At 40.7% G+C, this 27,878-nt stretch overlaps 1 protein-coding gene across 1 annotated transcript in view; it reads left to right on the forward strand.

The window, feature by feature from the left end:
• Positions 1 to 27,878, forward strand: part of otogl (otogelin-like) — a 32,506-nt gene that overhangs the window by 3,180 nt on the left and 1,448 nt on the right. Inside the window, exons 8-56 of the mRNA XM_061722785.1 lie at positions 73 to 278; positions 822 to 946; positions 1,154 to 1,260; positions 1,360 to 1,466; positions 1,598 to 1,723; positions 1,813 to 1,921; positions 1,994 to 2,040; positions 2,132 to 2,277; positions 4,915 to 5,041; positions 5,233 to 5,410; positions 5,485 to 5,609; positions 5,786 to 5,995; positions 6,894 to 7,062; positions 7,158 to 7,232; positions 7,472 to 7,515; positions 7,730 to 7,895; positions 9,047 to 9,154; positions 9,412 to 9,550; positions 10,345 to 10,479; positions 10,634 to 10,780; positions 10,885 to 11,004; positions 11,214 to 11,330; positions 14,250 to 14,406; positions 14,585 to 14,611; positions 14,706 to 14,885; positions 14,965 to 15,243; positions 15,733 to 15,850; positions 15,941 to 16,020; positions 16,146 to 16,876; positions 19,744 to 19,921; positions 20,001 to 20,143; positions 20,233 to 20,256; positions 20,374 to 20,466; positions 20,557 to 20,746; positions 21,055 to 21,272; positions 22,073 to 22,214; positions 22,295 to 22,480; positions 22,618 to 22,830; positions 22,992 to 23,096; positions 23,183 to 23,290; positions 23,442 to 23,543; positions 23,618 to 23,722; positions 23,876 to 23,916; positions 24,010 to 24,073; positions 24,247 to 24,425; positions 24,542 to 24,646; positions 24,734 to 24,853; positions 25,078 to 25,123; positions 26,842 to 26,913. Of these exons, the coding sequence (XP_061578769.1) occupies positions 73 to 278; positions 822 to 946; positions 1,154 to 1,260; positions 1,360 to 1,466; positions 1,598 to 1,723; positions 1,813 to 1,921; positions 1,994 to 2,040; positions 2,132 to 2,277; positions 4,915 to 5,041; positions 5,233 to 5,410; positions 5,485 to 5,609; positions 5,786 to 5,995; positions 6,894 to 7,062; positions 7,158 to 7,232; positions 7,472 to 7,515; positions 7,730 to 7,895; positions 9,047 to 9,154; positions 9,412 to 9,550; positions 10,345 to 10,479; positions 10,634 to 10,780; positions 10,885 to 11,004; positions 11,214 to 11,330; positions 14,250 to 14,406; positions 14,585 to 14,611; positions 14,706 to 14,885; positions 14,965 to 15,243; positions 15,733 to 15,850; positions 15,941 to 16,020; positions 16,146 to 16,876; positions 19,744 to 19,921; positions 20,001 to 20,143; positions 20,233 to 20,256; positions 20,374 to 20,466; positions 20,557 to 20,746; positions 21,055 to 21,272; positions 22,073 to 22,214; positions 22,295 to 22,480; positions 22,618 to 22,830; positions 22,992 to 23,096; positions 23,183 to 23,290; positions 23,442 to 23,543; positions 23,618 to 23,722; positions 23,876 to 23,916; positions 24,010 to 24,073; positions 24,247 to 24,425; positions 24,542 to 24,646; positions 24,734 to 24,853; positions 25,078 to 25,123; positions 26,842 to 26,913 (6,839 nt within the window). The remainder of the gene's footprint in view (positions 1 to 72; positions 279 to 821; positions 947 to 1,153; positions 1,261 to 1,359; positions 1,467 to 1,597; positions 1,724 to 1,812; positions 1,922 to 1,993; positions 2,041 to 2,131; positions 2,278 to 4,914; positions 5,042 to 5,232; positions 5,411 to 5,484; positions 5,610 to 5,785; positions 5,996 to 6,893; positions 7,063 to 7,157; positions 7,233 to 7,471; positions 7,516 to 7,729; positions 7,896 to 9,046; positions 9,155 to 9,411; positions 9,551 to 10,344; positions 10,480 to 10,633; positions 10,781 to 10,884; positions 11,005 to 11,213; positions 11,331 to 14,249; positions 14,407 to 14,584; positions 14,612 to 14,705; positions 14,886 to 14,964; positions 15,244 to 15,732; positions 15,851 to 15,940; positions 16,021 to 16,145; positions 16,877 to 19,743; positions 19,922 to 20,000; positions 20,144 to 20,232; positions 20,257 to 20,373; positions 20,467 to 20,556; positions 20,747 to 21,054; positions 21,273 to 22,072; positions 22,215 to 22,294; positions 22,481 to 22,617; positions 22,831 to 22,991; positions 23,097 to 23,182; positions 23,291 to 23,441; positions 23,544 to 23,617; positions 23,723 to 23,875; positions 23,917 to 24,009; positions 24,074 to 24,246; positions 24,426 to 24,541; positions 24,647 to 24,733; positions 24,854 to 25,077; positions 25,124 to 26,841; positions 26,914 to 27,878) is intronic.

The raw sequence follows: 27,878 nt of genomic DNA on the forward strand, positions 1-27,878 counted from the left end.
AATTACAATGGATTATTATGAGCGTGTTTTCATCTCTCACTCCCTTATTTCTCTTTCTCTGTTAAATCACAGGCTCAGTTTGCCTCAGACTGTTGGAGGAGTGTTTATTGAGCGGCTTGCTGATTACTTGCTTGTGAAGAGTGTGTTTGGCTTCTCTTTGGCCTGGGATGGAGACTCAGGTGTTTACCTGAAGATGAGTGAAGAGCATCTTAGTGCCCCATGTGGCTTGTGTGGGAATTTTAACCACATCCCGGGTGATGACATCACCACTGCTCGTGGTAAGACCGGGCCGACAGGCCTCTCATTCTCTTATCCCTTCACCCAACACCCACTCACTCCAATTATTGTTATTATACACTCAGCAGTGATTCTGGTCAATTATAGTAGCACTGGGACGTTCAGATACTAGAGTGAAAGGATAGGAGAGAAGCGGTAGTTTGGGCTTGAATGGCAAGAAGAATCATGAATCTTTCCTCAAATGGCCAGTAACATGAACTATGGTCCCCTGTGTCTCCATTCAGAAACCTGTCCAGTCAAGTGAGGATAAGCTTAGGGAAATATAATGAACTAAAGAAATTATCTGACTGCAAAAGGTCTACTTTCCAAAGTGTATTTGCATACATGCAAATATTCTTGCAAGTACTAATTTTATTTTAATTAGACCTCTAGTTTATGTCCTCTGTTCAGCTTAGGTCAATTCAATTCTTGCCAACTCATGAATGTACTTTTTTTATATATGTTCATATATATTTATCTTGTGCTTTTCTATGTAATTTTTCTTCCTTACACTTTAAAACATATGTCTTGTCTTTGTGTTATAGGGATTCAAACAGATGAGCCTGCATTGTTTGCTAACAGTTGGGCAATAGACCTCCCTCATGAGCGTGCTTGTCCATCAGTAGATCTGGACTTCGATGGGCCTTGCCATTCTGAGTCAGACATGGATGTAAGGAACACAAACATGTTCACACAGTATATGCACTTTTAGTGGACAATCAGGCCACTCATGTAACAATTGAAGAAACTTTCCTGTGTGAAAACCAGCCAGCATGTTGGGGTTGTAACTGGGTTAAAGCCAGAATAGTCCCTTCATGTTACATTTCAGTGCAGTTATATTATATTCTCTGTATTCAGAGCTTTTTTTTGTGTGCAGGATGCCATAGAGAAATGCAGTGCACTTCTCTTCTTCCCTTTTATGTCTTGTCATGAAAACATTGACCCAAACCCCTTTGTTGCCAGCTGTGTGTCTGACCTCTGTGTGTAAGTCAAAACAGGAAGATACATTTTATTATTTTGTTCAATATGAGACCAACTGTTCAGGAACCGAGTTCTCGTAAACATTTCCATTCGTGTTTTTAGGTCTGATGATGAGGAAACGTTTTGTCGCGCCTTGGTTGAGTACACCCGAGCCTGCTCACATGTCGGTTATCCGGTAAGAGAGTGGAGGGACAGCTTCCCCTCGTGCAGTAAGTGTATCCTGCAGCTCTACAATATCAGTGACAACAAGTTCAGTCACTTAAGTCACGCAATGCAGATAACATGTAAAATGGGCTTCAAATCAGGCAACAGTTCAATTGTTGTGTTTGTGTGTGCTTAGATGATGGCTGTGAGGAGAGCTTTGTCTATCGAGACTGCATAAGTTGTTGCCCACCCACCTGTACATTTGAGAAAGAGTGTCTAGGAACTAACCTGCATTGTTTGGATGGTTGCTATTGTCCCGATGGTATTTAAATAAAACAAAAAAATTCTCCTCATTTTCATTAAATTATGTCAAACAAAAAAACAAATTAAATCAAATCTGTGTCCTTGCAGGTCTTATCTTACAGAACGGAACTTGTATCGCTGTCTCCCAGTGTCCTTGTGTTTACCATGGGACATCATACATACAAGGACAAGTTCTTCAACAGGGTTGCAGTGTTTGGTGAGGGCAAAATTTAATTTCTTGTAGCATGTTCATGTGCTGCTTACAACTTACTGCACTTTTTAATTTCAGCGTGTGCATGGGAGGAGTATGGAACTGCACTGAGAATAACTGCACTGGTGAGAACCCCTTGGAAGTACATAAAGCTGCTAAAGAAGTCAATAATTCAGATTAAAAAAAAAAAACTGTCCTCTTTGTGTCTCTGCTTAGCTGAGTGTTCAGTTGTAGGTGATGTGTTCATGACCACGTTTGATGGCAGAATGTTTCTTCAGCCGGGGGCATGTCAATACGTTCTGGCAAAGAGCCGCAGCAGGAACAGATTCACTATCACACTGCAGTATACTACCTGTGCAGAGGTAACACACACACACACATATGCGTACATGCATACATACAGTATAGTACAGTAATACCCAAAATTCAATGTTCAATGACTTAAAGGGGACCTATTATGAAAAACACGTTTTTTCTTGCTTTAACATATATAAAGTAGTCTCCCCTCAGCCTGCCAACTCAGAGAAGGAGGAAAGCAACCAAATTCTGTAGTGTCTGTACAGCCGCCCGGATGAGCCATCCAGTGTGATGTGGCTTTACGTAACGACGGGAGCGATGCGTGAAACCACGCCCACAACAACTCCGCCGGCCATTTTTTCAGGGCGGTGTATCGCGTCATCGCGTCAGGCAGCCAATCAGCACAGTGCCTCATTATCATAGCCGCCCGCCCACTCAGAATCCCGCATAGATAATGCGGTTAGAGAATGGGAAGATAAAGACATGGCTCAGAGGCAGAATTTCTAATTTATTTAGCAAAAACAATCAAAAGCTTGTTTTTAAGACATTCAAGGCCTGTTTAAAATAGGTATTAGATGCCATAATAGGTCCCCTTTAAATGTTGAATAATTCAGAAAGGATATAAATGTGATTGAATTGCTTCAAGTAAAATTTAAAACTAACAGTTGAATGTATGTACAGTACCCCCCCCCCCATTCAAGGATTGCTACACTGTTTTGTTTGATTACATTCTTATCCCTCAACTCTAGTTTGGAAGCGGTGCTGCTTAAAGAATATCTGCTGCCCATATAAACTATTTGTTGTCTTACCTGTGATGGAGAATATGAGATCACTGGTACATAAAATAGACGAGTTTGGAAGACTGAAGATACAATGTGACTGTAGGGAATAAAGTACCATGTTTTTCACCTAGATGTGGATGCAGGAACATATGCCCCTCTACAGGTTTCATACTGGGAGACTCCTAACTGAGCAGCAAGAGTAAAAGGAGCAGGGATTACATTACATTACATTATATTACATTGCTAACAACAGCAACAGTGTTAACAACTGATGCTGTGATCCTGGCCACGTAACTAAACTTAGCACAAAAAGTAAGGGAATTTGTGTTAGATCATTTCTTGTTTCTTGTTGTAACAATGCTTCTTGGCAATAAATCGTATACTTTTGAAAACCCTGTTTATTTCCCGTTTAAATGGTGGAGTATGTGGGTTGTGCCCATGAAAAATTTGCCAAATCATCTTTTAGAGGCTCCCAGGAGGCCTGCCGTGTCTGCCTGTTTGCGCTGGTGTTGGCAACACGTGCACTGGAGCCTGAACATGGGGAAGAACGTTATGTTCAACGTGAGTCCAGATTCTGCCTACAGCAGTTGGATCGTAGTGTCAAAGTGTGGGGGAACACGTGGAGAACGCTATGCTGATTGCTGCACTGATAGAGTAACATCTTTTGGTGGAGGCAGAGTGATGGTGTTGGGCAGCATCTCTCTCACTGGAAAACAAGGCTAGTCATCATTGGATGCAATTTCAATGCAAAGATATTGTGATGAAATTCTGCACCCAGGGGCAATCCCATATCTCCACAGTCTGGGACCAACTCTACCCTCCAAGATTACAATGCTCGCCCCAACAAAGTGGAATTCTTCAGAGACCACCTCCAATTTGTTAGTGCAGAGGATGAAATGGCCTTCAAGCAATCTTTACCTCAACCCCATTGAACACTTGTGGGATCAGCTCGAGCATGCTTTTTGTGCCAAAGTGGCAAACACAATCACTTGTGACACTTGTGACAAGTGCTGGTTGGAGAATGGGATGCCGTCCCACAGCAGTGTGTGACCAGGCTGGTGACCAGCATGAGGAGGAGGTGCCAGGCTGTTGTGGCTGTGTATGGTTCTTCCACACGCTACTGAGGCTCCTGTTTGTTAAATGGATCAATTGTTAAATTGCTAATATGTGTTGTTTCATGTGTCATCCAATCCACCAAACAAGAGTAACAGTTGTTTGGCATTGGGAGAGAAGATTTGACAAATCTTTCATGGGTACAACCCACAAACTCAGCTCTGCTGCTCATCCCATAAATGCATGTTCTTGACAAATGTGGCACCATTTAAAAGGGAAATAAACAAGCTTTCTACCAAATCTACCAAACATAAAAGTCCTTACATCTTATGCTAAGTTTATGACCGAGTCTTTCTGTATCCAAACTGTTGCTTGTTCCTTCTAGTTAGAGAGTTAACTGGAGTTACTGCCTGATGGTGCATGTGATGTTATCAGTTGTTTCTGGGCTGCTAACACACCGACCTATGCATTCTGGTGATCTCTGGAGATTTCTGCAACATCTCTCTCTACTGATTTAAAGTTCATTTTGTCCATGAATTTACAATTTAACTTGCTGATTCTTTTCGTCAGAGAAGAATATTTAGGTTTTTAAATACCTGACAGGTTTCTGCGATTACTTCCGCCTTCATCAGAGTTTGGTTAAATCTCTCTCTACTACTCTCCCAGCTTTTCAATTTGTGGATTTTTGTTTCTATTCTAAATCTGTACTGCAACATTGTACCTCTCCTTTGGTGATTATTTAAGTGTAATTCAGTTCAGTTCAGTTCAATCAGTTTAAGTTATATGCCTTATCTACTAATCTTGCAGTATCCAGTTTGTGTGTACAGTATATAGCTGATCTCTGTGAATATATGTGTGTGTCAGCAGCAGCAGGTGTGTATTCAGTCAGTGACGGTGGTTTTGGATGAAGATGGGAGTCGCCAGATCACCTTGACAAGAGAAGGGGAGGTGATAATTGGTGTCAACCCAGCACCTGCCCTGCCCTATGTTAATGGTAGAAATTACAAAACCCTAAAAAAGACATGTTTACATCGCATGCAGACAGATCACACTGAAATAAATCTCTTTAAAATTCTATTAGAGAAATTTTTAGAGGCTTCATTTGTTTTTTGTTATTTTTTATTTTGTTCTTTTTTTAAAGACAAAACTATTTTATTTGGGGTTTTCTGTGGATGTGGTTTTTAGATGCAGTTGAGGTGCGCAGGCTGACCTCTGTGTTCACCCAGCTCAAGGCAGAGATTGGTTTTAGATTGTATTATGATGGACGAGGGGGCCGGATCTACTTGCAGCTGGACAGCCTGTGGCGTGGCCAGACGTTGGGCCTTTGTGGAACATTCAATGGAAATCTACGAGATGATTTCCTGTAAGTAAATGCATCTCACATACAGATCAGTGTTGAATGCGAGACTTTTGTCAACTGTAATTTTGCTTGTGTAGATCTCCAGCAGGTATGATAGAGGGCACTCCTCAGCTTCATGCCAATGCTTGGAAGGTGTCATCTGCTTGTGTTGCTCCTGTTAATTTGCCCATTATAGACCCATGCGAGATGAACCAGCACAATGGTAATCATATTAACTATTTTGAGTGTACTACCATACCATACCCCGCTCCAGGGTACACATCATGGGTATTTCTTTGAATAGCAACATGTTTATTTTTAGTTATGAGCTAGTTTAGCTTGGTCAGACCATATTTGTGAATATTTATTTATTTTTATTTATGTATCTGCTCGTTCCAGCTTTCTATGCGTCCCAGTGCGAGGTGCTTTTAGGGAGTGCATTTGCTCCTTGTCATGGCTACATCAGTCCAAACATCTTCCAGCAGCAGTGCCGCTACCAGGCCTGTCGCTGTGGGAGCAGCTGTATGTGCACTGCACTGGCTCACTACACTTATCTGTGTTCCAAACATGGCCTTGACATTCATTTCAGATCTCAAGTCTCTGAATGTGGTAAGTCTGTCTTCTGGATAACATTTCATACATTACTGTATAAATATTATACTGTGATTTCTACTCATATTAGGGCTGTTCGATTAATCGATTTTAAATCGTAATCGCGATTATGTAATTAGAACGATGTTAAAACGTGAAAATAGTTTTTTTTTTTTTTTTTTTTACCTTGTCTGCACACATATTAATGATTGATACCATATTAATGATTGATGGAAATACCTCTCAATACCTGCGACAAGTGCCCCATCGGAGAGGCTCTTTAGCGTAGGAGGGGGCGTTGTAACATGCCACCGGGCATCCCTCAAGCCAGATGCGGTAGACCGGCTCGTGTTCCTTGCAAAAAACTTGCAAATGTGAATAGCAAATGTAATGACTGACATTACACACCTCTACCTCCTTCATGGGTTGCATTATTATTTAGCATGCAAAGACCCAGTTAAGTTTAATTAGAAAATGTCTTGTTTTATTTAATTGGAAATATAACTTACTGTATGTTTGCAAGTGCTGATTTGCTGATTTTTTTTTTCAGAGATAAAACTTTATATTTTATTATATTTTTTAAAACTTTTTTTCAACTTATTTTACAGAGTTTTGCACTTTATTCATTCATTTTTGGTTTAATAAGAGCAAAGTTTGCACTTAAAGCCCAATGGGGCAAATGTTCAATAAAAAAACAGCATATTTGAAATCATTTCTTTGCCTTTTGTCAATTCACAAAATAATCGTAATTGTAATCGAAAATCGGATTTTGAGAGAAAAAAATCGAGATTTTATTTTTGGGCAAAATCGAACAGCCCTAACTCATATTATTGAAATGTATCCCCAACCCCCAAGAGCTTACATAACAACTCATATAATGAATGTGATTACATGAATTGATGTATTGTATGTACAGGAGTAGTATGTCTTGGAGGTATGCTGTACCACTCATGTGTGTCATCCTGTGGCCATTCCTGCCGTGCACTGTCAAGCAGTGAGGAGTGTAACTCTGATGACTGTGCAGAGGGTTGTGGCTGCCCAGAGGGCAGTTACTATGACGATGTGCGCCAGCGCTGTGTGCAGCTGTAAGAATTAAGCACTTTTTATAATACTAACTACACATCGACAGACTTAACATCAACATGGATCGCATCAAAAATAATGCTGAGTTTCTCCTCAGATCACAGTGTCACTGTTACTCCATGGGTGGTGTGTCGCAGCCAGGGGAGGTGACCTTCAGTGCATCTGGTCCTTGGTGAGTCACCGCTTGCTTTAACTACATCAAAAAATTTAAACCTCACTTTAACTGCCCTTATGAACCACACACAGTGACACATTCTGGACACACTGTCTAATGCATTTGAGAAAAGAGGAGAAGCTTGAGTGATTGCCCAATGAAACGTGGAGGCCTAAAACTAACCTTGTCTTTGATAACATTATTCTATTTCAAAAACACTCACCCTTTGCTCTTCGCTTTCCTTTTTCTTCCACCAGCTTGTGCAGAAATGGGAAGATGGAGTGTGAGCCAGAGGAAAAAGGTAACCTCTCTGCACTCCCCCCTCCTTTCAGTTCCTGATCTTGTTCATTCTCACAACAAAGTGTCGTTTCAGGCTATATCTCGCTTGCTGAAATCAAGAGCCTTATGTCCTCAATCGTAGCTCGTTTCCCATGAGTGACTGCTGCAGTTGTTAAAAGTGACTGGTGCATTGATTTTCTCGAGTGTATGTTTGTGTGTATGAATGATTATTGTAGAACCAGATCGTGTAGAGGTCGGGGAGTGTCCAGAAGGAAAGGTCTATCACAGCTGCACTGAGCAGAGAGGAGGAGTGGCCTGTGCACCAACCTGCCATAACCTGATGCTGAACGTCACCTGTCCACCCAACACACCATGCATACCTGGTTGTGTCTGCCCTCCTGGGTAATCTTTTTTTGTCTTTTTTTTAGAAAGACCTAATGAACCTTCTATGTGGCTTTTGCCTTCAGGCATGCATCAGATCTGTACTTTGTTTAAAGTAAAAGATGGGAACACTAGCTTCTTTATATCACAAAGCATCTCTTGTAGTATTTACTGTACATAGGGCTGTTATACCATGCTATAACAGTAATAGTGAATTTAAAACATAATAGAAAAAATAGCAAAGCAAAGGGTCACAAGAAAAATGAGAAGAATGGAAGTAGATTTTTATGGCACTGTGAAACCAAATAAACCTGGAAACCTGATTAGATTTTATTCCATGTGCTCATGTTTATCATGCTACACCTTCAGTGCAGCTGCTTTCCTTACTCCAGACAGCTCAGCTGTTACACTCGGGGGGATTTTGTAGCTGGCTACAAATCTTTGTCATTTTTGTCACTTTGTCAAGCTTGCTAATTAAGCTCCCAGTTAATTTGACATTTTTATTTGAGCAGAAAAAGCTAATAACCACAACATCATATAAAAAGGATCAACTTTGAAAGTCCTTCATAACAACTCTGACTGGAACATGGAAATCTGATACAATACTGTACATTTTACTAACTTAAGTGAATTTAAATGCACTCATTTATTTTATTTATTTATGTTGATTTGTTCAGATGTGCTGCAATACAAACTGCTGCAGGAGATTCTTCTTGCCCACAGCTTTAACTAGCTTTTACTATCTATAATGACTCTTTAAAGAGACTAAATTACTGACTATTCCTCCAATACATAATTTCCCTTTGGGTATTAACAATTAAATTGAATTGACTTTGGGTTACTTCAAAGATATTAGTTTTAAACAATAAACAATATGAATAAGTAATATCTGTAACTCTTAATTACTGTGGCAATGTGTCTGTTTGAAATAGATTTCTAACAATGAGTGAACTAATTGTTGTGAACTTGGGTGAATATAATTTGTTTAATGATCTCAGGGAAAAAAGATTTTGATCCCAATTAGATTTTCTATATTATTAAGGCTTAACTAACAAACACTAACGAAGGCAGTGTCGCCTTAAAGCTATTGTTAGTCAGCACTCAGCTGTAATTAATGGAAAAACCACAGGGATGGTACTCACAAATGCTCTACCTCTGTTTTATCTATGAAGGCTGGTGCTGCATCAGGGGGAGTGTTACTATCCAGAGAATTGTCCCTGTGCTTGGCTCGGACTTGAGTACCTGCCTGGACAAACTGTGGAAACGTCTTGCTACAGATGGTAAATGCCTTAACTGCTCTCTTTTTTTTCTCATAGACAGAGAAAACCTCATTCCCAGAAGGTATTGGTTGGTTATTTACACATTAATATCTCATGGTTAAGATTTTACCCGTCCCTATAACACCACTGAAATTGAAAGCAATGCAAATGTCTTATCTTGCACAATACAAACATTGCATATGTTTGCCATGAAGTAATACCTTTCCATTCTTCTCCTCCTTACTCCTCTTCTTGTGTGGCGCTGCTCATCTTCTCAGTGTTTGCCACCGGGGCTTTTTTAATTGCACATACTCTCCATGTCCAGCTGTGTGTACTGTTTACAGCGACAGGCACTATCACACTTTTGATGGCCTTGAGTATGATTACCGCTCTGACTGCCAGGTCTATCTACTGAAAGTGAGTAGAATCTATCTGGATGCATCTGTAAAGATGCATTCTTATGTGCACAGTAAAACAATATCATCTTCTGTTGCTAGAGGCATTTTAAAATATTTATAAATCTTCATCAAAAAATGCTTTTTTTGTTGTGGGAAAGAGTCTGTTAGACTCACTCCCAAGTTTGTGAGTGACAGAAGAGGAGGTGAAGGGACAAAGGAGGAGAATCCCCAATACTGTCAATGTGATACTTATATAAATCTGAGGGGAAAAAAGCCTGTTTCTAATCTTAGAACAGGGAGTTTGGGTTTAATCAGAGCAGATTAAAATGTGTGTTTGTGTGTTTGTATGCGCATGTGTGTGTGTAAGTGTGTAGGTGGGTGCATGCTAGAGTAATGCTAGCAGACATTGAGCAAAGCTCAACATGGTACAAAGAAACCAGTGTTCCCATCAAACCCCAGGGCTCCTGCGCTCCCAGGGATATAGAATTAGAATTAGCAGAAAAGACATTCTGATTCAGCCCAAACAGATTGTTGGCCACCAGGTAGATTTGAGAAGAACAGAGAGGTAGGTCAGAGCTCTGTCTTTATATCCCAATGTAGCTTATTCATCTTGTCATCTGTCAGTTATCCGTAATAATACGTTTCCCGTTCAACCACACTCACATTATCAAATCTGAATCTGCTACGTCGTATTTATCTTAAAGTCTGTCATTTCTGAAGTCTTAAACAAACAAAAACATTCCACTGTATTTGTCGGACAAGAGTGAGAGGAGAACAACGAAGGAATTATATTTTGTCCCTGTTTGTCACCAGAGTGTTGGAGAAATGGATGTATCCATTGTTGCCCAAAACAAGGACTGCTATGAGAGTGGCATTGTGTGCATGAAAATGCTGGTCATTCACGTGGGACTTACCAAGATCTACTTCACTGACAACTCTGGCAATCCCGTACAGATAATATACACAGTCACATGTCTACAGTATATACTCACCAAGCCACATAGTTTGTTGTCCTTTTCATTGCAGTCAAAGATATTAATACAAATTCCATGAATTCTGTCAATATCAATATATATACCTTTTACTTTTACTGCTACTTTAGAGCCCTTCCACTGTTGTGGGTCGACGGTCAGAGTTTGAGCTGTGGAAAGCAGGCTACTACACCGTTGTCCACTTCTCCAATCAGGATCTGACCATCCTCTGGGACCGCAAGACAACGGTCCACATCAGAGCGGGGCCTCGGTGGAAGGTCTGAGCAAGGAGTTTAACCTGAAACTTAAAGAAGATATTTTTGGAAGAAGGAAAAGCAAAAAACAAAAAGACACTCAAAGACATGACTTTGTATCTTTTCAGGGCCTTTTCAGTGGCCTGTGTGGCAATTTTGACAGTGTGACAGTGAATGATATGACCACATCCAGCCACATGGAAGTCAATAATGCACAGACCTTTGGAGACAGCTGGACCCTGGGACAGGTATGAGTAAGCTCACTTCCTCTCCTTCACCCATCGTACCTTTAGCCACTCTTTTATCTTTGCCTTTGTCTGTCTCCCTCTTACTCACTCCTCCCCAGGCCCCCCTTGCTGCTGTCATTTATGTGCTTGTCTCCCTTGAGTCCACTGTGATATTTAAGAGTAATCAGACACTTGATCGCCTTCTTTGTGTGTGTGTGTGTGTGTTTTAGTGTGAAAGTGACTACATAGTTGAGCGACCGTGTGAAGGGGACTTAGGGAGACAGCCATATGCTAAAAGGGAGTGTGCTGTCCTCTACAGTGATGTCTTTGCACCATGTCACAATGTGGTAAGTGCCACTGAACTGAACACACACACTCACACAAAAACGCACATAACGACAAAATGTCTGTGCAATGTGAAGAGCAATTACAAGGGTTATGTTACGAGCAACAGTAAGGGATGGAAAGGGGTTATGGGAACAACTGTTAACGGATCTCAGCAAATACACGGTTTCTTCAAGTGAAATACCACATCAGATGTCAGGCTACGCAAAATGCATGCACCTCAATGATTAACGGAAATACACCATTTCTATTCATGGCCAGTAGATGGAGACATCTTTATATGTTCAGAAAGAGTGTATCACATCAAAAGTGGAGCCACTGCGCTCACTCAGTTGTCTTAATTACACGTATAACTGCAAAACTAGCAGCTTCAATCAACAAGTATACAAGGACATAGCTTCAAAAATAATTTTTGAAAATTCTTCATGAATGTTTCCCTGTTTGTTGATTTAAAGTGTTTTTAACATTTGACTGTGGCTGGTGTAAATTGTAGATTTCTGTTGTTCATAGTTCCTTTCTTGAACTAACAGAACTGTGTAAAAAACATTGTTGAACTAACAGAATGTACCTCCCTAAGGGGTAAAAGACACATTCTTTTGTGCACATACTTATTGCACTAAAAAAGACAATCACATGACATCTTTTTATTTAATTTCATTTACCACTAGTTTATCATGTTCTGTTTTGGTGAGTTGCTACAGATGTCCAGTAAACACAAATAAATACACTTTTTAGGAAATGTTCAGCTTAACCTACTTTGAAATTATGTTTCCTTGGGATTTGATTTCTGTATCTCCTGTGTCTTTAACCTTTTATTTTTAATTTATCAGTTTATTATTCTCAGATGCCCAAAGCAGCACATGACATCATCATCACAACTTTCTCTAAATACTCATTCTCTTCGTAAATCCCATTAGCAAGGTCATCCAACATCATAACCGTTATACTTGGCTACCGTTATTTATCGCACGTTATTTATATGATCGTATACTGTGAAACCTATAAATAACCATCAATCAGTTCTATTTGAATTACCTGTCTTTGTTAAATTTGTTCCCATTTTTCTTGCCCCATTATCACCTTATGTGAGGCTTAAAGTGCTTTAAGAAGATGTGTGGGCATGGACTAAAGAATGACTGTTTTTTTTTTTTTTTTTATTGATATCCTTTATTTAATCAGGCGTGAATCTCATTGAGATTAAAATCTCTTTCCCATGAGAGACCTGGTCATGAAGGAAGCAGTTAGTTAAAAAACATCAGACAAAACAAGATAACAAACAATCATCACCATCAAAACAATTCAAATCAAACAATTACACCCATCGATGGAACCCATGGGATCCACTTATTCCCACCATACATTGTCAGCACACCTCCTAGTGTCATGAATATAAATATTTTTCGTAGGAAAAGGACTTCACATGGTTTTTGTGTGAACGCCTCAATTATGCATACAGCACTATAGTTCTACCCTGTGACAGCTGATGGCCTAATGAAGTCTGTATGTATATATTTTTTAAATTTGCATTCGAAGAACCATATGGAGCACTCAACAAGTACTGATGTTTTAATGTTAAAAACTTAACATTGAGGACCAAGATGTAGTGTAAACAGTAAGTATCAGTTCAGTCGGTGGAGAAAAAACAGTCCTCCAGTTGAATTGTGAGGGAGCCGGGTCTCTGTAAAGATGTGCACACAACAGTCTCTGATTTCACATTGCTGAATCCTGAGTCTTATTTCCTCTACTGGATTCTCCTGTGACCAACCAGACATTAACCAGAACAATGCTGGAAAAACGGCTTAGCTTTCTGACTTAGTGTAGCCGTTATCTATGCCCCCTTGTGATTTTTTTTAACCAGTTTAAAAATACTTGCGTAAAGTGAGCCATGCACTGTATTAACTTATTTAAAATGTAATTTATATAAGCAGAGCAAGAATAATCTTGACAATTTCCATAGAAATGATTTACGTAAAGGGGACATGAGGAAAAATAATTTATATATTAGTGTATTTGAAGTGACTACCGAATCAAAAGTACAACTCTGTAACAAAGTTTTGGACAGTTCTATTAAGTAGATTTATCCAGACGCTGCTTGTTTTCATCCACCTAACTTTACATCGTGCAGCAGTCACTGTTCCTCTGAAGTGGGTAGTTCAAAGTTGTGACACTGATTTCAAAAGAAAGGTGGAATAAAGACAAGTGGTTGAGTCTACCCCCACCCACATACCACTTCAAAAAAAAGAAGAAAAAAAGAGAAAAACATCCACAACAGAGATGAAAATGAAGATGTTGTACTGTATCTTTGTGGCATGCTGAACAATGCATGTCACAGCCACTTCATTGAGATCAAAGGAATTTCTGTCAGCTTTTGGGAAAAAAAAAGGCATAATATATATTGTTTAAATTCTGTGATATTCTTGATATTTTACAGGTATTATAAACACAGATTTTTCTTGGTTATGCTTTGTTCTTCAGTGACAGTAAAATAAAGTATCAAAATTTTAGTAATATAAGTAATATTTAAATGTCGTTCCAAACAAGACGAACCAAACGTCACATCATCCAATAATAATAGCAATTCAGATACTGTGTTGCAAGGACTGTACGTTCTGCTTATGTGCATTATCGTTGCCAGTGTCAAGGAATGAAAGTCCATTTAATCTCACCTGTGGGTAGACCAACAGAGCGCAAAGTCATTTTATTTGCTTTTCATAAAGCTCATCCGATACCTTAGGAACCAGGTGTTGACCCACATACCTTTGTCTTGATATTTCATCAATCATTCCTATCTGAATTATTGAACTACTCATCCCAATTGAAAAAAAACAGACCTCTCCTAGCGAGATTTGACCTGGTTCTCTTTATTATTGCATGTGTATTTCTGAGTTTGTGACTGTGTGTATGTTGTGCATGCCCTTCAGGTTGATGTGGCCTGGTTTTATAAGAACTGCCTGACAGACACTTGCAGTTGTAACCGTGGGGGAGACTGCGAGTGTCTCTGCACATCCATTGCCGCATATGCACACAAATGCTGTCAACAGGGGGTCACAATTCACTGGAGATCTCCCTCCGTCTGTCGTGAGTATGCAGAGACAGATACAAGTATGCTTATTGTGCCTTGGTCTAATATATCGCAACAAAATACTTTGCTGTTTTTCATGTTGTTTGCATATTCATTTCCTTTTGACCTTGCATGCTATTATCTCTAGTCTAGTGGACATTTATAATAACTCTAAAATGTATTTCTCCTTTTCAGCTTATGATTGTGAATACTATAATCAAGGTATGTATGAGTAAGGATTTTATAACCCTATAATAACCCTGTTATTAACCCTAACCGCACTCACTTTCTGTTTTTATGTCTTACTTCCTCACAGAGCTAGGTGATGGCCCATTTTCCTTGGTGAGTGCTGGCCCTAACAACCCTATGTTTGGAGTGAATCGCACCAGCAGCTCAGTATTTCCACTGGTGAGAGAGAGGCCAGGGCAGATGCCTGCCCCAGGCCTGTTGTTCAACTTCATGATCACTGTAGGGCTGCAGAAGGACAGAACATCACGTGAGCATCCACAGTCACCAAACACAATGCAGCCATTAATATATTCTTGTGGAAGTTAATCGGAATTTGACTTTTATAGGTGTCCCCATGGTGTCACTGGAGTCTGCAGAGAGACCAAATTATTTTCTTGCAGTGTCTGGGCGCAGTCGTCTTCAGTTGGAACAGTGGAGTCGAGAGGTGGAGTTCAGACGTAGAACAACTTTTATCCAGCACCAGGGGCTGTTTCTACCGGGTTACACCTCGTTTGAGCTCATCAGCCAACCTGGAACCTTTCTGACACTTACACGCTCCGCTGCCCGAGCCCAGAGATATGACTCCTCAGAGGGCTTCAAAGCCAGCAGCAGCTTCACTCTAGAGGGTCAGGATCACAATCACCAATCCAACATGCATACAGCGGTCCAACAATATAAATTGGACAAAATTTGCAATTGCCAATAAACCATTATCAGGTTTATCAAAACAGCAGTGGCCATAGGGTTATGGATAGTCTGTCTTTTCTTTGCTTGACATCATAATATTTCACCCACCTCTGTTAAGTTTCTTTAAATTCCCCCAAACAAACTTATTCTGACTCAATAGTGGGATATGATTGATGATACCCTAGGTTTCACTAAAGTTCACTCAAATGCTGAGTAGGACAAAATGATGAGATGATATTTTGCATTCGTCTTTGAAGAGAATGAAATCATGACTACTGCTATTAATTTTCCGTCAGAGATTCTTAAAGTATTTTCAAACTGAATGTAAATTGAATTAAAGTTTGGGTTTACTGTACACATATGCATTTATACACATGATACACACACCACCGTTAACTATGTCAGGTGTTTTTCCTCTCTTTTTGCAGAGAGCTCTTTTGTAATTCCCTACCGTATGATGTGTGAGTGGCGCTACCAGGCCTGTGCAAGCCCTTGTGTTCGCACGTGCAGTGATCCAGATGCCACACGCTGCCATTTCTTACCTCCGTAAGATGCTTGGCCCAGTAAAGGCATCATTGTACACTCACCATAATCAATGCTCAACTCAAACACTGAAAATGATAACATATGTTACAGTGTTGAGGGCTGCTTCCCACGTTGTCCCAAGACTATGATCCTGGATGAAATCACACGAAGATGTGTGTACACAGAGGACTGTGAGTACAGCCCATGTTTTGTTTAAAAAAAAACAACAACAAAAAAACATAAATAATTAAGTTTTTTGTTTTTTTATGGAATATTTTGAATATGTTTGCTTTGTGATGTCAATTTTACCCTGTAGGTGTGTCCCTTCCTCCAACTCCAACACCCTTTGCATATGTGGCACGGTCCAACAGAACTACCACAGAACCACCAACAACAACCACCACTACCACAAGTCCTACAACCAGAGCAACAACTACCTCCCCCACTACTGTCGGACTCACAACAACACTGCCCACTACCACTCCCACTTCGCCCAGCACAACCTCAACCACTGAGTTCGTCCCCTTAACTCAATCCACATCTCCTCCTCCCACTCCAACTACTCTTGTTTCTACCAGTCCCACTCCTTCAACCCCACTAGAGACAACCGCTTCCACAACAACAGAAATGATTCCCACACAAACTACAGCAGCAGCCTCCACTGCAACCACTACCTCTCCAACCCCTACTACTTCTGCTTCCACCCCTTTGTCCACCACTGCTACACCGACCACACCATCCTCAGAAACAACCACTCCACCTCCTTTAACATCCCCTACCATCCTCTTACCAGCCACCACTGTCATGACAACTGCCCTCACCTCCACTGTTCCTGAAACCACCACAGAGTACACAACCCCTCCTCACACAACACCAGCAGAATTGACCGGCCCAATGGAAACCACTACTCCAATGGAAACTGAGACAACCAGTGAGACCACTACTGAGACTACAAGCACAGAGATGGTCACAAGCCCCAAAACCCTGCCTATAACTGAGGAAGCATCGACCACACTTCCATTCCTCTTGCCTGCTACTCCATGCACAGTAAGTATTCCTCGAGATCATTAGAAAACACAAAAATGCCATAAACCTGCACAAAGGCACTGCCATAAATCTGAAGAAATTTGTTTACATTGTGCATGAACAGTGTAATTGATTACTTATAGCATGAATAAATTCACCAATACAGGTGGTTTCTTTCAGAATCAATAGGCATGTTTCAAATTTGACTTCTCAGAAGAAAGCAGCATTGATATTAATGATAATAAAAATGTCCCTTGATTCCAAGTCTCTCTTTCAAGTACATAGTTCAAGAGTGCATGTGTCTGTAACTGATTGAAAAGCAATGTATAGACGTTAGAGAATAAGCCTGTGAATGATTTACCGTTTGAAAGATTGCCCATAAACTTTAACTAGGTCTGACAAAGGGGGTGTACCACAGGCCCGCCCTCTTTGGGATAGCCAACTGCAGAAATACAAAAGCTGTGATCAGAAGAAAACAAGATTATTTACTCAATAACGAAGGGAGAGCTTTCTGCTTCAGGTGCCCAGCACTTTTACATAAAATGATGAGAATGCTTCCACAGTTGAAACAACATGTGAAAATCATTAGTTTTAAAAAGTAGTATTTACTGGGGTCGATTTGGTGTAAAACATTGCACAGCAGCTGCAAGAAATCGATCAAACTTTCAATTTGCTTCTCGAAAAGATAATGTGTTTGTTTTAATGTGTCTTAAAAATGATTTTATTGTTTAAATGTCCTTAGTTGGATATTCTTTGACATGACGTGTTTGTTGCCTTTAGGGGTGTACTCTACCTCTTGCTCAGTGGAAGCTTATTGGCTCCAGCATTACTTCAAACTGGCTGGGATTAAAGTGGGTTCAGGAAATCCACACGTTTTCATCAAGCAAATGTAGTTTAGTTGAAATTTGAGACATCAACATTCAATATTTCTGCCTGGTATTTTAGTGTTGTTTCAACATGACTTCCTCAGAGTATCTGTGAGGGGGAGTGATATTTTAGGTGTCATGAATTCAATCAGCAATGTGTGTTTGCAGTCGGTTCTAAGAGATGGCCTCCAAAAAAAAAAAAGAAGAAAGTGAATGAGTTGTAGTAATTCTTAATATATGCAAGTCTGTGTTTCCTTGCCCGTTTTATTATCAGCTATTTTGCTAATATGCACGTAATTAGAACATGAGGCTGGCAGAACGAATGCAGACATAGTTGGAGTAATAAAAACATATTCTAACCATTATTTGAAAGCTAAACTTGAGGACTGACATTAAAGACTGAATGTGTCAAACCAGAGCTCTGGATGACATAACCCCAGTTTAACTCGGTAGTATACAAAATGTTGTGCTATAGAGGGGGTGCTGGTTCAGTTTTAAAGAGTTATTAATGATTGTCGAAGGACAATCATTAATAAATAAAGTAGATTATTTATCAAATTTAATTATCAAAATGGGATGTAATGATAACTAAACAGCAAAACCAGTCTCAAAGTAAGTTATTCTTCAGAATAATAGTGGAGGAAGGAGTCAGAGCACAGACCTTTGCAACAGGCAGTTGTGACAAATATGTATAAAATAAGCACAAACAACTTCTCTCATTCAAATTAATTAGAATGTATTTACACAAGTGTCAAAAAGATGTTAAAACAACACTTTGCATACATTCTGATGGCTAAACAACACACTGTCACTTGACTCAAAATGGCGGATGAGATTTCGTCTCATCCAGTGAAACAAGCTCGGAGGTTTTATGACCAAGATAAGAGTTGCTCAGTGGTGTGTGTGGGGGTTAGTAGGAGAGCATGGGAGGAGAAAAACAATCAAATAAACAAACACGCTTAACTAATGAGCACAGTTGTGACGGGATCAGCGGTCCAGCTCACAACGTAAAACTAAACTTGTGTTAATTAAGTTTGTCTGCCCAGACACAAAACAGCCTCTTACGTGGATCTTTGTAAGTGAAGAAAAAGGTGATTTGGTCAGGCCGGTCAGCCGTCCTTGGTGAACAAAGGTGGTTACGCTCAGCAGGGGATCCTGACAAAGAGCGGCTCTCTCCTGTTATCCGTGTCTCCCTGTGGATGAGTGGGTGCAACATGAGCACAGCAGTTTGGCCTCCTTCAGCTCCAGGTCGGTCCAAAGGCGTTCACGTCGAGGCATGCTTGGTCCCTGGGTCGGCTCCTCGGGGGGGCTCGGAACATCCATGGGTCACTCAGCGCTCCAGACAGACGCTTCTTCGGTCACGATCGTGGAGGAGGCCGGTCCGTAGCTAGTCGCCCTTCATGCTAAAATAGGAGTTCCTGCTCACAGGGAACTCCATGGGACCGTGGACAGGTCCGAGGTGCAGAGATCCTGTAGGGAAGAGAGCAAAGAGAGAAGAGAGAGAAAGAGAGGGGGGCTTGGCTCTTTATAGCTGGGCCCAGGAAGTCAATGCAGCCCCCCCTGTGGCTTGGGGTCTATGTCCAATGAGGGGGCTCTTCCTTATCACCGAAGGGCCACAAAATGCAAATCCTGGTTCCTTTGTTTCAACCATGGGGTCAGCTGTAAGGAAAATCAAGGCTGGTCTCAGAGTTAGGCCTCAGAGCTGGGCCTTAAAGTTCCCTTAAGGCCTCCACTGTTCATATAATCACATAGTTACATAGTTCACATCGGACTTTGGCCCAACAAAAATGAGTTACTTCATGCATGTCACTTACAAAAAGCATATCATTGATTATATAGTGCTACATGCACAATGCTGTGTTATAGTGTTAGGATGTGAAAGAAGTAAAAATAAAATTTTACAAAGAAAATAAAACATGAGCCTACTGTTAACAAAAAAAGGAAGAAATCAGAACGATCCAGACAGTTGTTGGCACTCTGGAAGATAAATCCAGCATACATATCTGCATTTTATGTCCACAGCCTCCCTTCTCCTATCGTATTGATGAGTGTGCAGAGCTGATCTGTTTCAATGGAGAGCTGCTTCTTCACAATTCATCCCTCCACTGTCGCTACAACACCACCCCACCCCAGTGCAGTCTGCTGGGACTTCCTGTTCTCATCAACACAGACCCCTGCTGTCCACAGTGGCAGTGCCCATGTAAGTTTTGCTGGAAACCAAGACTTTCCAGAAGACTGTGTAATCCTATGCTGACAGGATCTGTGTTTGCCCATGCCAGGTCGCTGTACGGTGATGTCAGACTTGCGTGTGATCACTTTTGATGGTAATAACGTGGCCTTGTATGACAATGGCTCCTACATCTTGGTTAGCCTGCCTGGAGAGACCATAATTGGTGTTGTGGAGAAATGTCCAACTAGTCAGGTAACATGTTAAAAAATATATATACATGTGAACTGTACTTCCAGAAAATGCCTAAAAGATTGATTCTAACGTTTGCGTTTTATGTCTAGAGTGTGAACTCCATCAGACGAACTGTGAGTACGGTCTCATTCCTTCCATGTACTCATGTATGCATCGATATTAAAAGTTCTTTTCATTCAATATGTATACATAATCACGTATCGGTGATCAGTCTCTACTGTTCCATGCAGAGTCCTACAGGTGGAACATCTGGTCTCTGTTTTAAGAAGCTAAACATTACAACCTCCTCATACAGAGTCATTATCAACCGACTAGATCGTAAGGTAGTCATCTTAACCTGCTTTAACAAACAAGATACTTAACCACCAATCCCAAATAAAACATTTTGTTGTTTTCTTTTGATCTCTCCCTAGGTGACAGTAAATTACAGACCCGCTAAGCTCCCATTCTCACGCCACTCATTTTATGTGGAAGACACAGGCAGCATGTACCTGATCCACACTCCTGGCCGGGTCAGCATACAATGGTATCATAGCACGGGTATTATGGTCCTGCAGTACAATGCCCCAAGTAATGTATCTGTACCCACTCAAGGGCTGTGTGGTGAGTCCACACACATGCACTCATACACACAAGCTTTGACTTTATCAGGAGCTGCCTCAATTTTCTAAGTGTCATTTTTCTGCAACTGAAAGCATAATATATACACTGCAGCATCACTTTTACTTCAGTCATTATGGGATATGACAGTTTGAGCTGTTCAGAGTCATTTGGTTCCATTAGGCATTTTCTGACAGACATTATCTCACTCCATTTTAAATAGCTTGCTGTCAAAGCAGCGATGAAACTGGTGCACATATATCCATGCAATAAAATAAAATTTTAAAAAAACTGTCTCGCCACTTTGCCAGGATGTTGTGATGGCAACCCGGAAGATGACCTGAAGCTGCCCAACGGCACAGTGGTCAGAGAGGTTGGAGACATGATGCTATTTCTGCAGGCGTGGATGGTCCACATCACTGATGAGACTGAACACACACGCAGAGTTGGGGACAACTGCACTACAGGGGACTGCTCCACGTGTATCTCTATGCTTCGCCAAAGAGCCTTCACACCATGTCATAGCAAGGTGCGGTATTTATTACACCTGCATCTAGAGCAGTGTCTCCCAACCTGGGGTCCGGGCCCCCCCTGGGGGGGTGCCAGAGATCTCTAGGGGGGCGCAAAACTTTGTCTGCTTTGAGGATATGCAGTTTTAAAAATTATATTTTCACATGTTAAATAAATAATAAATCATAATAACACACCTAATGGAATACAGAAATCCAAGTCTGTATAAACCCACTTAGAAATATATTTTGGTCATTTTAAAATACTACCGTAAGTTATTTATCATTATTCAACATTTAATCATACTACTACTCCGACAGCTTGTTAAAGGAAAAATGTAAAAGAATTTTGCTCTCATATTAAGAGACATTTTTCGGAAATATTTTTATGTCCTTGCAAATTATTTTTTGTGCGTATATGTTCATTTTTTCAATTAAAGGTTTGTAACGAATAACTTTACTCTTTTGGTGCTAGTACGTACGGGTCGGGGGGCGCGGCTGGTCTTACACACAAGTAGGGGGGGCTCCAAGGAAAAAAGGTTGGGAACCACTGATCTAGAGGATGTGCCAAGCTACGAATCAGGATTCCTGCAGTAAAAATGCGCATGGATTAATTTATAAGTTGATATGAAAACATTTATCCAGAACAAATGTCTGATAATCTCTCTAAAGATTTAAGTTTTGAAATAATTTTATATCAGTTTTGGTTAGTCTTTGGGTTTCAGGTTGTATATGGTCGAAATAAAATAACCATGACCCTTGGCTATACAAAAGTTAGATTCAATGTTTTTTCTGATGTTGAATTAACTCTAATTTGCAGGTGCCTCCAGAGCAGTTCTGTGACATCATGTGGGCAGGAGACTTGCACTACAAAGATCACCAGTGTGACTTTCTGGCAGCCTATGTCGCAGTCTGCTACACACATCAAGTCTGCATCACTTGGAGACGACACAATTTCTGCCGTAAGAAGAGCATAAGCACAGGAATTATAAACATGCAAATGAGCACTCTTGTTTGCCCTTAACTGCCTGTCATCTTGTAGCATTGCGGTGTCCGCCTGGAAAAGAGTATCAGCCGTGTGTGAGCACCTGCACCAGCCGCACCTGTCTGAACAGAGACTACTATGAAGAGAAGACCTGCTCTTTCATCAGAGAGGAGTGTGTGTGTCGCAGTGGAACAATCCTGCACCGTGCTGACTCCCCTTATTGTGTAACTGAAGACCGCTGTGGTGAGTTAAAGACTAATTACAGGCCTTTTTTGATGAACGCTGTGCTGTCTGAAGTCCTGGAGAGGTTTTCTGCTTTATAAGTTGTAGTCTCATGTTCATTAGTAATGACTGTATATAATTGATTGTGATGTGTACAGTCTGCACTGATAATGAAGGGAACCCCAGGGGTCCAGGTGAGGTGTGGAATGGCTCCATCCGTAGCTGCTGTCTGTATAAGTGTATGGAGAATGGATCTGTGGTAGCTGTCGAACCAGACTGCAGTGCTGTTCCCACACCGCTGTGTGAGAGAGAGGGAGAATACGTGCTAGATGTACTGGAAGAAGGAGCCTGTTGTCCAAACAAGATCTGTGGTGAGCAGGTTAATCCACATTATGAATTTTGGATCCAACATTTCAGAGATGCAGTGTTGATTCTGAGTTTGGGTCTTAACATTATTAACATAAACCTGATGAAGTTCTTCAATTCTGCACTTTCTTTACCCCATTTGTTTTGCTCCTTCACCTCTTGTCAGAATGCAACATGACCATCTGTAACAGTGAAGTTCCACCTTGTGATAATGGTGACAGGCTAGTGATTGGTTACAGCACGCTGTCCTGCTGTCCAGAGTACCGATGTGGTAACAACAAACTTCACATAACCTTCAGTCTTCTGTTGAATTTATTGTCTGTTTTAACTTTCACATTCACTCACTTTTCTCCCCAGAGTGTGACCCCACGGCGTGTCCTCCTGTGTCTACCCCCGACTGCAGGGAGGATCAATTCCTTGTTGAGGTCAGGGGTCAAAAATCCTGCTGCTACTCTTACCTGTGTGGTAAGTTTTGGGTTTTATATTAGGCTTAAACTATACTGTAAATCTATGATTTTAGAGTTACACGTGTGATCCATTTTTTAATGTTTATCTTATTTAGAGCAGTGAAATTGTTTTGTTTTTATGGGGTTTTTTTTGTTTCTTGTCTGAATAGTATGTGAGTCATGTATTGAGCCCATTCCAACTTGCTCAAATGGACAAATCCTGGCTGTTGATATAAACACAACCAACAGCTGCTGTCCGGTGTATTATTGTGGTGAGTGTCTTTGCTTGTGTGACTGTCTGTGTTTATTTCTCTGTCTTCAAATCATTTTTCCTTGTGTATCGCAGTGTGCGATGTGAATCTATGCCCTGAATCATCTGTGAGATGTGCACCTGGTCTCTCTTTGGTTCAAACTGCTGTTCCCGGTCATTGCTGCCCCCAGCATCACTGCGGTACACACTCAGAAACACAAATACATGTTCATATACTATGGTGTCAGACCACTTATGAGTTGATGAATGCTATTATCTCAAAATTTGTATGCTTGTCACATACTTGCACAAGTCTCATACGCTGTCTCTTCAACTATTTTTCTTTTTTCGCAGAATGCAAATGTGAGGACATCATTCTTCCCATATGTCAGATGGTAAGTCACAAAAAGGCTGCATCAGAAGTTACTGTCTAATCGTGTTTCAAGGAGTCGAGAAATTCTGTTAAGTCAGCACTTTGTTTTTCTCAGGGGGAGGTGCTGATTGAAGTTCCAGACAGCAGCACAAACTGTGGCTGTCCTCTGCATACATGCCGTACGTGTAACCCCGACTTCAGAACACAGAAACACCTGATAATAGTGTAACTGTGAACTCGATTTAATGCTTGATGTACATACTGTCTGATACCTTTAGAGTTATCATGTAAAAACACTTCTGACATGTGCAGTATTATCATATATTCCTTGTCTGCGTGTCTCCATGTGTAGAAAAGTCTGACGTGTGTGTATTCCAAGGGCTAACGATACTGGGCCCGGGCCAGTCTCTGGTTCAGTACTTTGAGGGAGAACTGTGCTACACTGTCCAGTGCCTGCATAACAAAGATCCACACACAGGCTTCTATGCCATGGAAGTCACCTCTGTCAACTGCTCGCAAAAATGTGGACCAGTACATATCCAGCACACATTCATTTGAACAATTGTATCTAAACTGTGGTTTTTATACCTCGTTATCATCTGAAATTGCCTCAAGTAACCTGTTGGTCTTCTGTTACATGTTTTTAGCACCAGGCGTATGCACCGTCCATAGACCCTCAGGTTTGCTGCGGCTCCTGTAAAAATATTTCCTGTACTTTTACCAACGAAAATGGGACAGCAGAGTTTTTCACTGTAAGAACATGCAGATTCAAATATAAACGTGCTCAATGCTCACTTATTCGAGAACTGATCTGATCTGAAGTCTAATTGTGTATGCAGGCCGGGAGTTCCTGGGTGGAGAACTGTACGCGTTATGACTGTATGGAGACGGCAGTGGGAGCAGTGATACTCGCCTCTGGGGTGGTTTGCCCTCCTTTTAATGATACAGAATGTATTCAGGTCAGGACTCCTATATCTACTTAATATTTGATTCTCAGTTATTACTAAGAGTCACTCTTGAAGTCACCCTTAGTTTCAGTAAAATAGTTCAAAAGTATTTCTTTACCAACTTTTTAACTGTAAGATTTCTATTTATCAGTTACTCATCTGTTTGGGGGGCTTTAAGTTTCCTTTGAACTGTGTTTACCATGAAGTCTTGTTTCTCATGTATCCTGTTCTTTCAGAGTGGGGGTGTTGTTCAGAGCTATGTGGATGGCTGCTGCAGGACATGTGAGTCTTCAGATTAATTCGGGACTACTCATAATGCTTTGAGCAGCTGATTAGGGTGGTGAGCGCTTTGTTGCCTGGCAGTGGATGGGCTTATTGGCTGAGTGGTTGGGGTTGTGGCCTTTTGTAGAGGGTGGGGATAAAGTCTGGTTGCCAATTACAACAATTCAGAATCCATGGCTTCTTTGGATGCCCTCAGAGTCTTCTGCTGACTTGTTTAAAGGGTAGCTCAGCTCATCACAAGAAATATTAGATGGAAACATTAGGGAGTAAGAATACATTGCAAATAAATAGCATGTCTTCCTAAACCTGAAGGTCTTTGGTCCATGCTTTTAGTAGTAATTAAATGTTCTATTCAGAAATGGGCATTAAACATGTAAACTGACTGTTCCTTTTAAAATACCCTGAAAACACTCAAATTGAAATGCAAGTTTTTTCCTTTTCATGGGAAAAAAAGGATAAATAAAAATTGAAACTGGTTTGATATATATTTTCTATTACACATGGAAAAAAGTCACAACAGAAGAGAAACAAATTAAGTGCTTTGTTCATCATTCACTAGACAGCAGAAGCCATTAGATGATAAAAACAAGAAAAATCTTGAGGCCACATTTTATCAAGCTGGGTGCACAAGATGCACTTTGTTGTCTGATATTAGTGTATTTGTGCACACAGAACTAGAGAAAATACAGTCAGCTCCTCCATGCACATCAATGGAGGCTTGGTGCTTCTTAATAAGACATAACCTCCTCTGGAAATCTTATTTCTGGATTCTCAAAAGATCTTGTTAACATTGACAGAATGCTGTTTTTCTCATATTGCTATTTCTGCGTGATGGAGAATGATGTAAAATGAAATCCTCCCACATCTCATGACACACACAGCTACCTCATTGGTATTGGTGATTGATTTGCAACTGAGAAAATCAAGCAGTAATACTCTCAACCGTCTCCTCTAACTAGGACGGTCTCTTAACAGAAGCAAGTAGAACAACCAGATTCCCTTATTTACTTTTTTTTTAGGCTCACAAATGAACAAAAATGCATTAACTAATAAGACTATACTGTAATTTTGATGAAGTCACTTATGCCCCTATGGTGTTGTTCAACATGTGTTCTCAAAGTATTAAAAAAAGAGCCTGTCATTTGTTTCTGTTCTGTTGTAAATGTTTTCTTGTTATTTAAAACTAAAGGTGAAATTAAACCCTTTTTAAAGTGTCTTTGGCAGCTCATGTATGGATGGAGGGATTTCAGTTTTAATTGGTCTATTTTAGTTTTTTAATACCCATTTCTAAAATATACCAAAACATGCACTGATGTGACAAACTTATGTTGAGCATCATAACTCTTTTATTATGTGTAGATGAAGCCCATAATGAACAGTGTTGACATTTTATCCTTCTTTGGACTCTGACCCTTTGTCCGCTTGCCTGCTTAAGCAATGTCCTATACAGTTTTGCCATTCGGGGTATTCCATTATAAGTGTTTGGCCTATGAGGATGTGAGGTGGTGCAGGTTTATGCACAGTTTGCCCTGCGGAGCTTTGCAGCATATAAAGCGACTGCGTACTTTGGCTGGCTGCTTGGAGTGACCCAAAAAGGCTGCTTCCATCCCCTTAAAAGTGTTTTTGTGTGACATGAAGTTGTGTTTTCTGAACTAAAAGTAACATTGTGTTCTCCTGACCCTGTCTGAACCGGACGACTGTGGTCCTGATGCTCCCAGGTTCTGGAGTGGGTGTTTTACCATTTACCTTTAACCCCATAACACCCACTGGTAGTACTAACTGTGACACAGGTACCACCACTTTGCACTATTTAATTTTTTATTTTTTTTTGGGGGGGGGGGGGGGGCTTTTCAGAGGCTCATTTACTTTTTTTAAGGTATTTATAAACACGTGTCTACTTTTGAGTTTGTGTCTTGTTTTTAATTTCTTTTCCCAATTTCCAACTCTGAAAACAAAATTTAACCCAACGAACAGTGAATGATATTGTGCTGGAAGAGGCATGATTAAATCAGAGCATCTCTTCGTTTTGAAACAAAGTATGTTTTCGTCTACACCAAAGTTAGTTTAATGAATATCATTAAACTAACTTTGGTGTAAACGCAGGGTCTAGTTTAGGGGTGGGCCTGCGTCCTGCACGTTTTAGATGTTTCCTTGCATCAACACACCTGATTCACATTAATGGCCATCATTGGCTGTCATCAAGGTATGCACAAGTCTGTTAATGAAACAGCCGTTCGAATCAGGGTGTGAAGAAGCAGGAAAACATCTCAAACGTGCACAGCACCGGCTCTGGAGGACCAGGATTGTCCAACCCTGGTATAGTTTATGTCAGTTCAGTCTCTGCTGGGAGACTTATGCCCCCCCTCTAATGCCCCAACTGTCAATCAAGCAAACTCTCCTTGCTGGGCATCAAAAAGCCCTTCTCAAGAGGCAGTTCAGGGTTTGTGAGTGACAGGTCATTATGATAAAATGGACAACACTAGGTCGATCATTAGATGGTAAGATTGGTAAACTTTTGTTAGGGAGCGAAATGACATGACTAGAAGCAGTTTTGGAGTGAGAAATGCATATTTGTCTGACAATTTAATTTTGGCAAAGGGGGCAGTTGACCATGTCCCTCGGGGACTCCTGTGGTGGTTTCTCCGGGAGTATAGGAGCTTCAGTCCCTTATATGGGCAATCTGGTCCCTTCCAGCGTCAGAGCTATGTCTTCATTGTCGGCTGTAAGTCCGATTTGTTCCTTGTGGTGGTTGTAC

The sequence above is a fragment of the Cololabis saira genome, chromosome 5 (genome assembly GCF_033807715.1).
Source record: "Cololabis saira isolate AMF1-May2022 chromosome 5, fColSai1.1, whole genome shotgun sequence".
NCBI classification, from domain to species: Eukaryota; Metazoa; Chordata; class Actinopteri; order Beloniformes; family Belonidae; genus Cololabis; species Cololabis saira.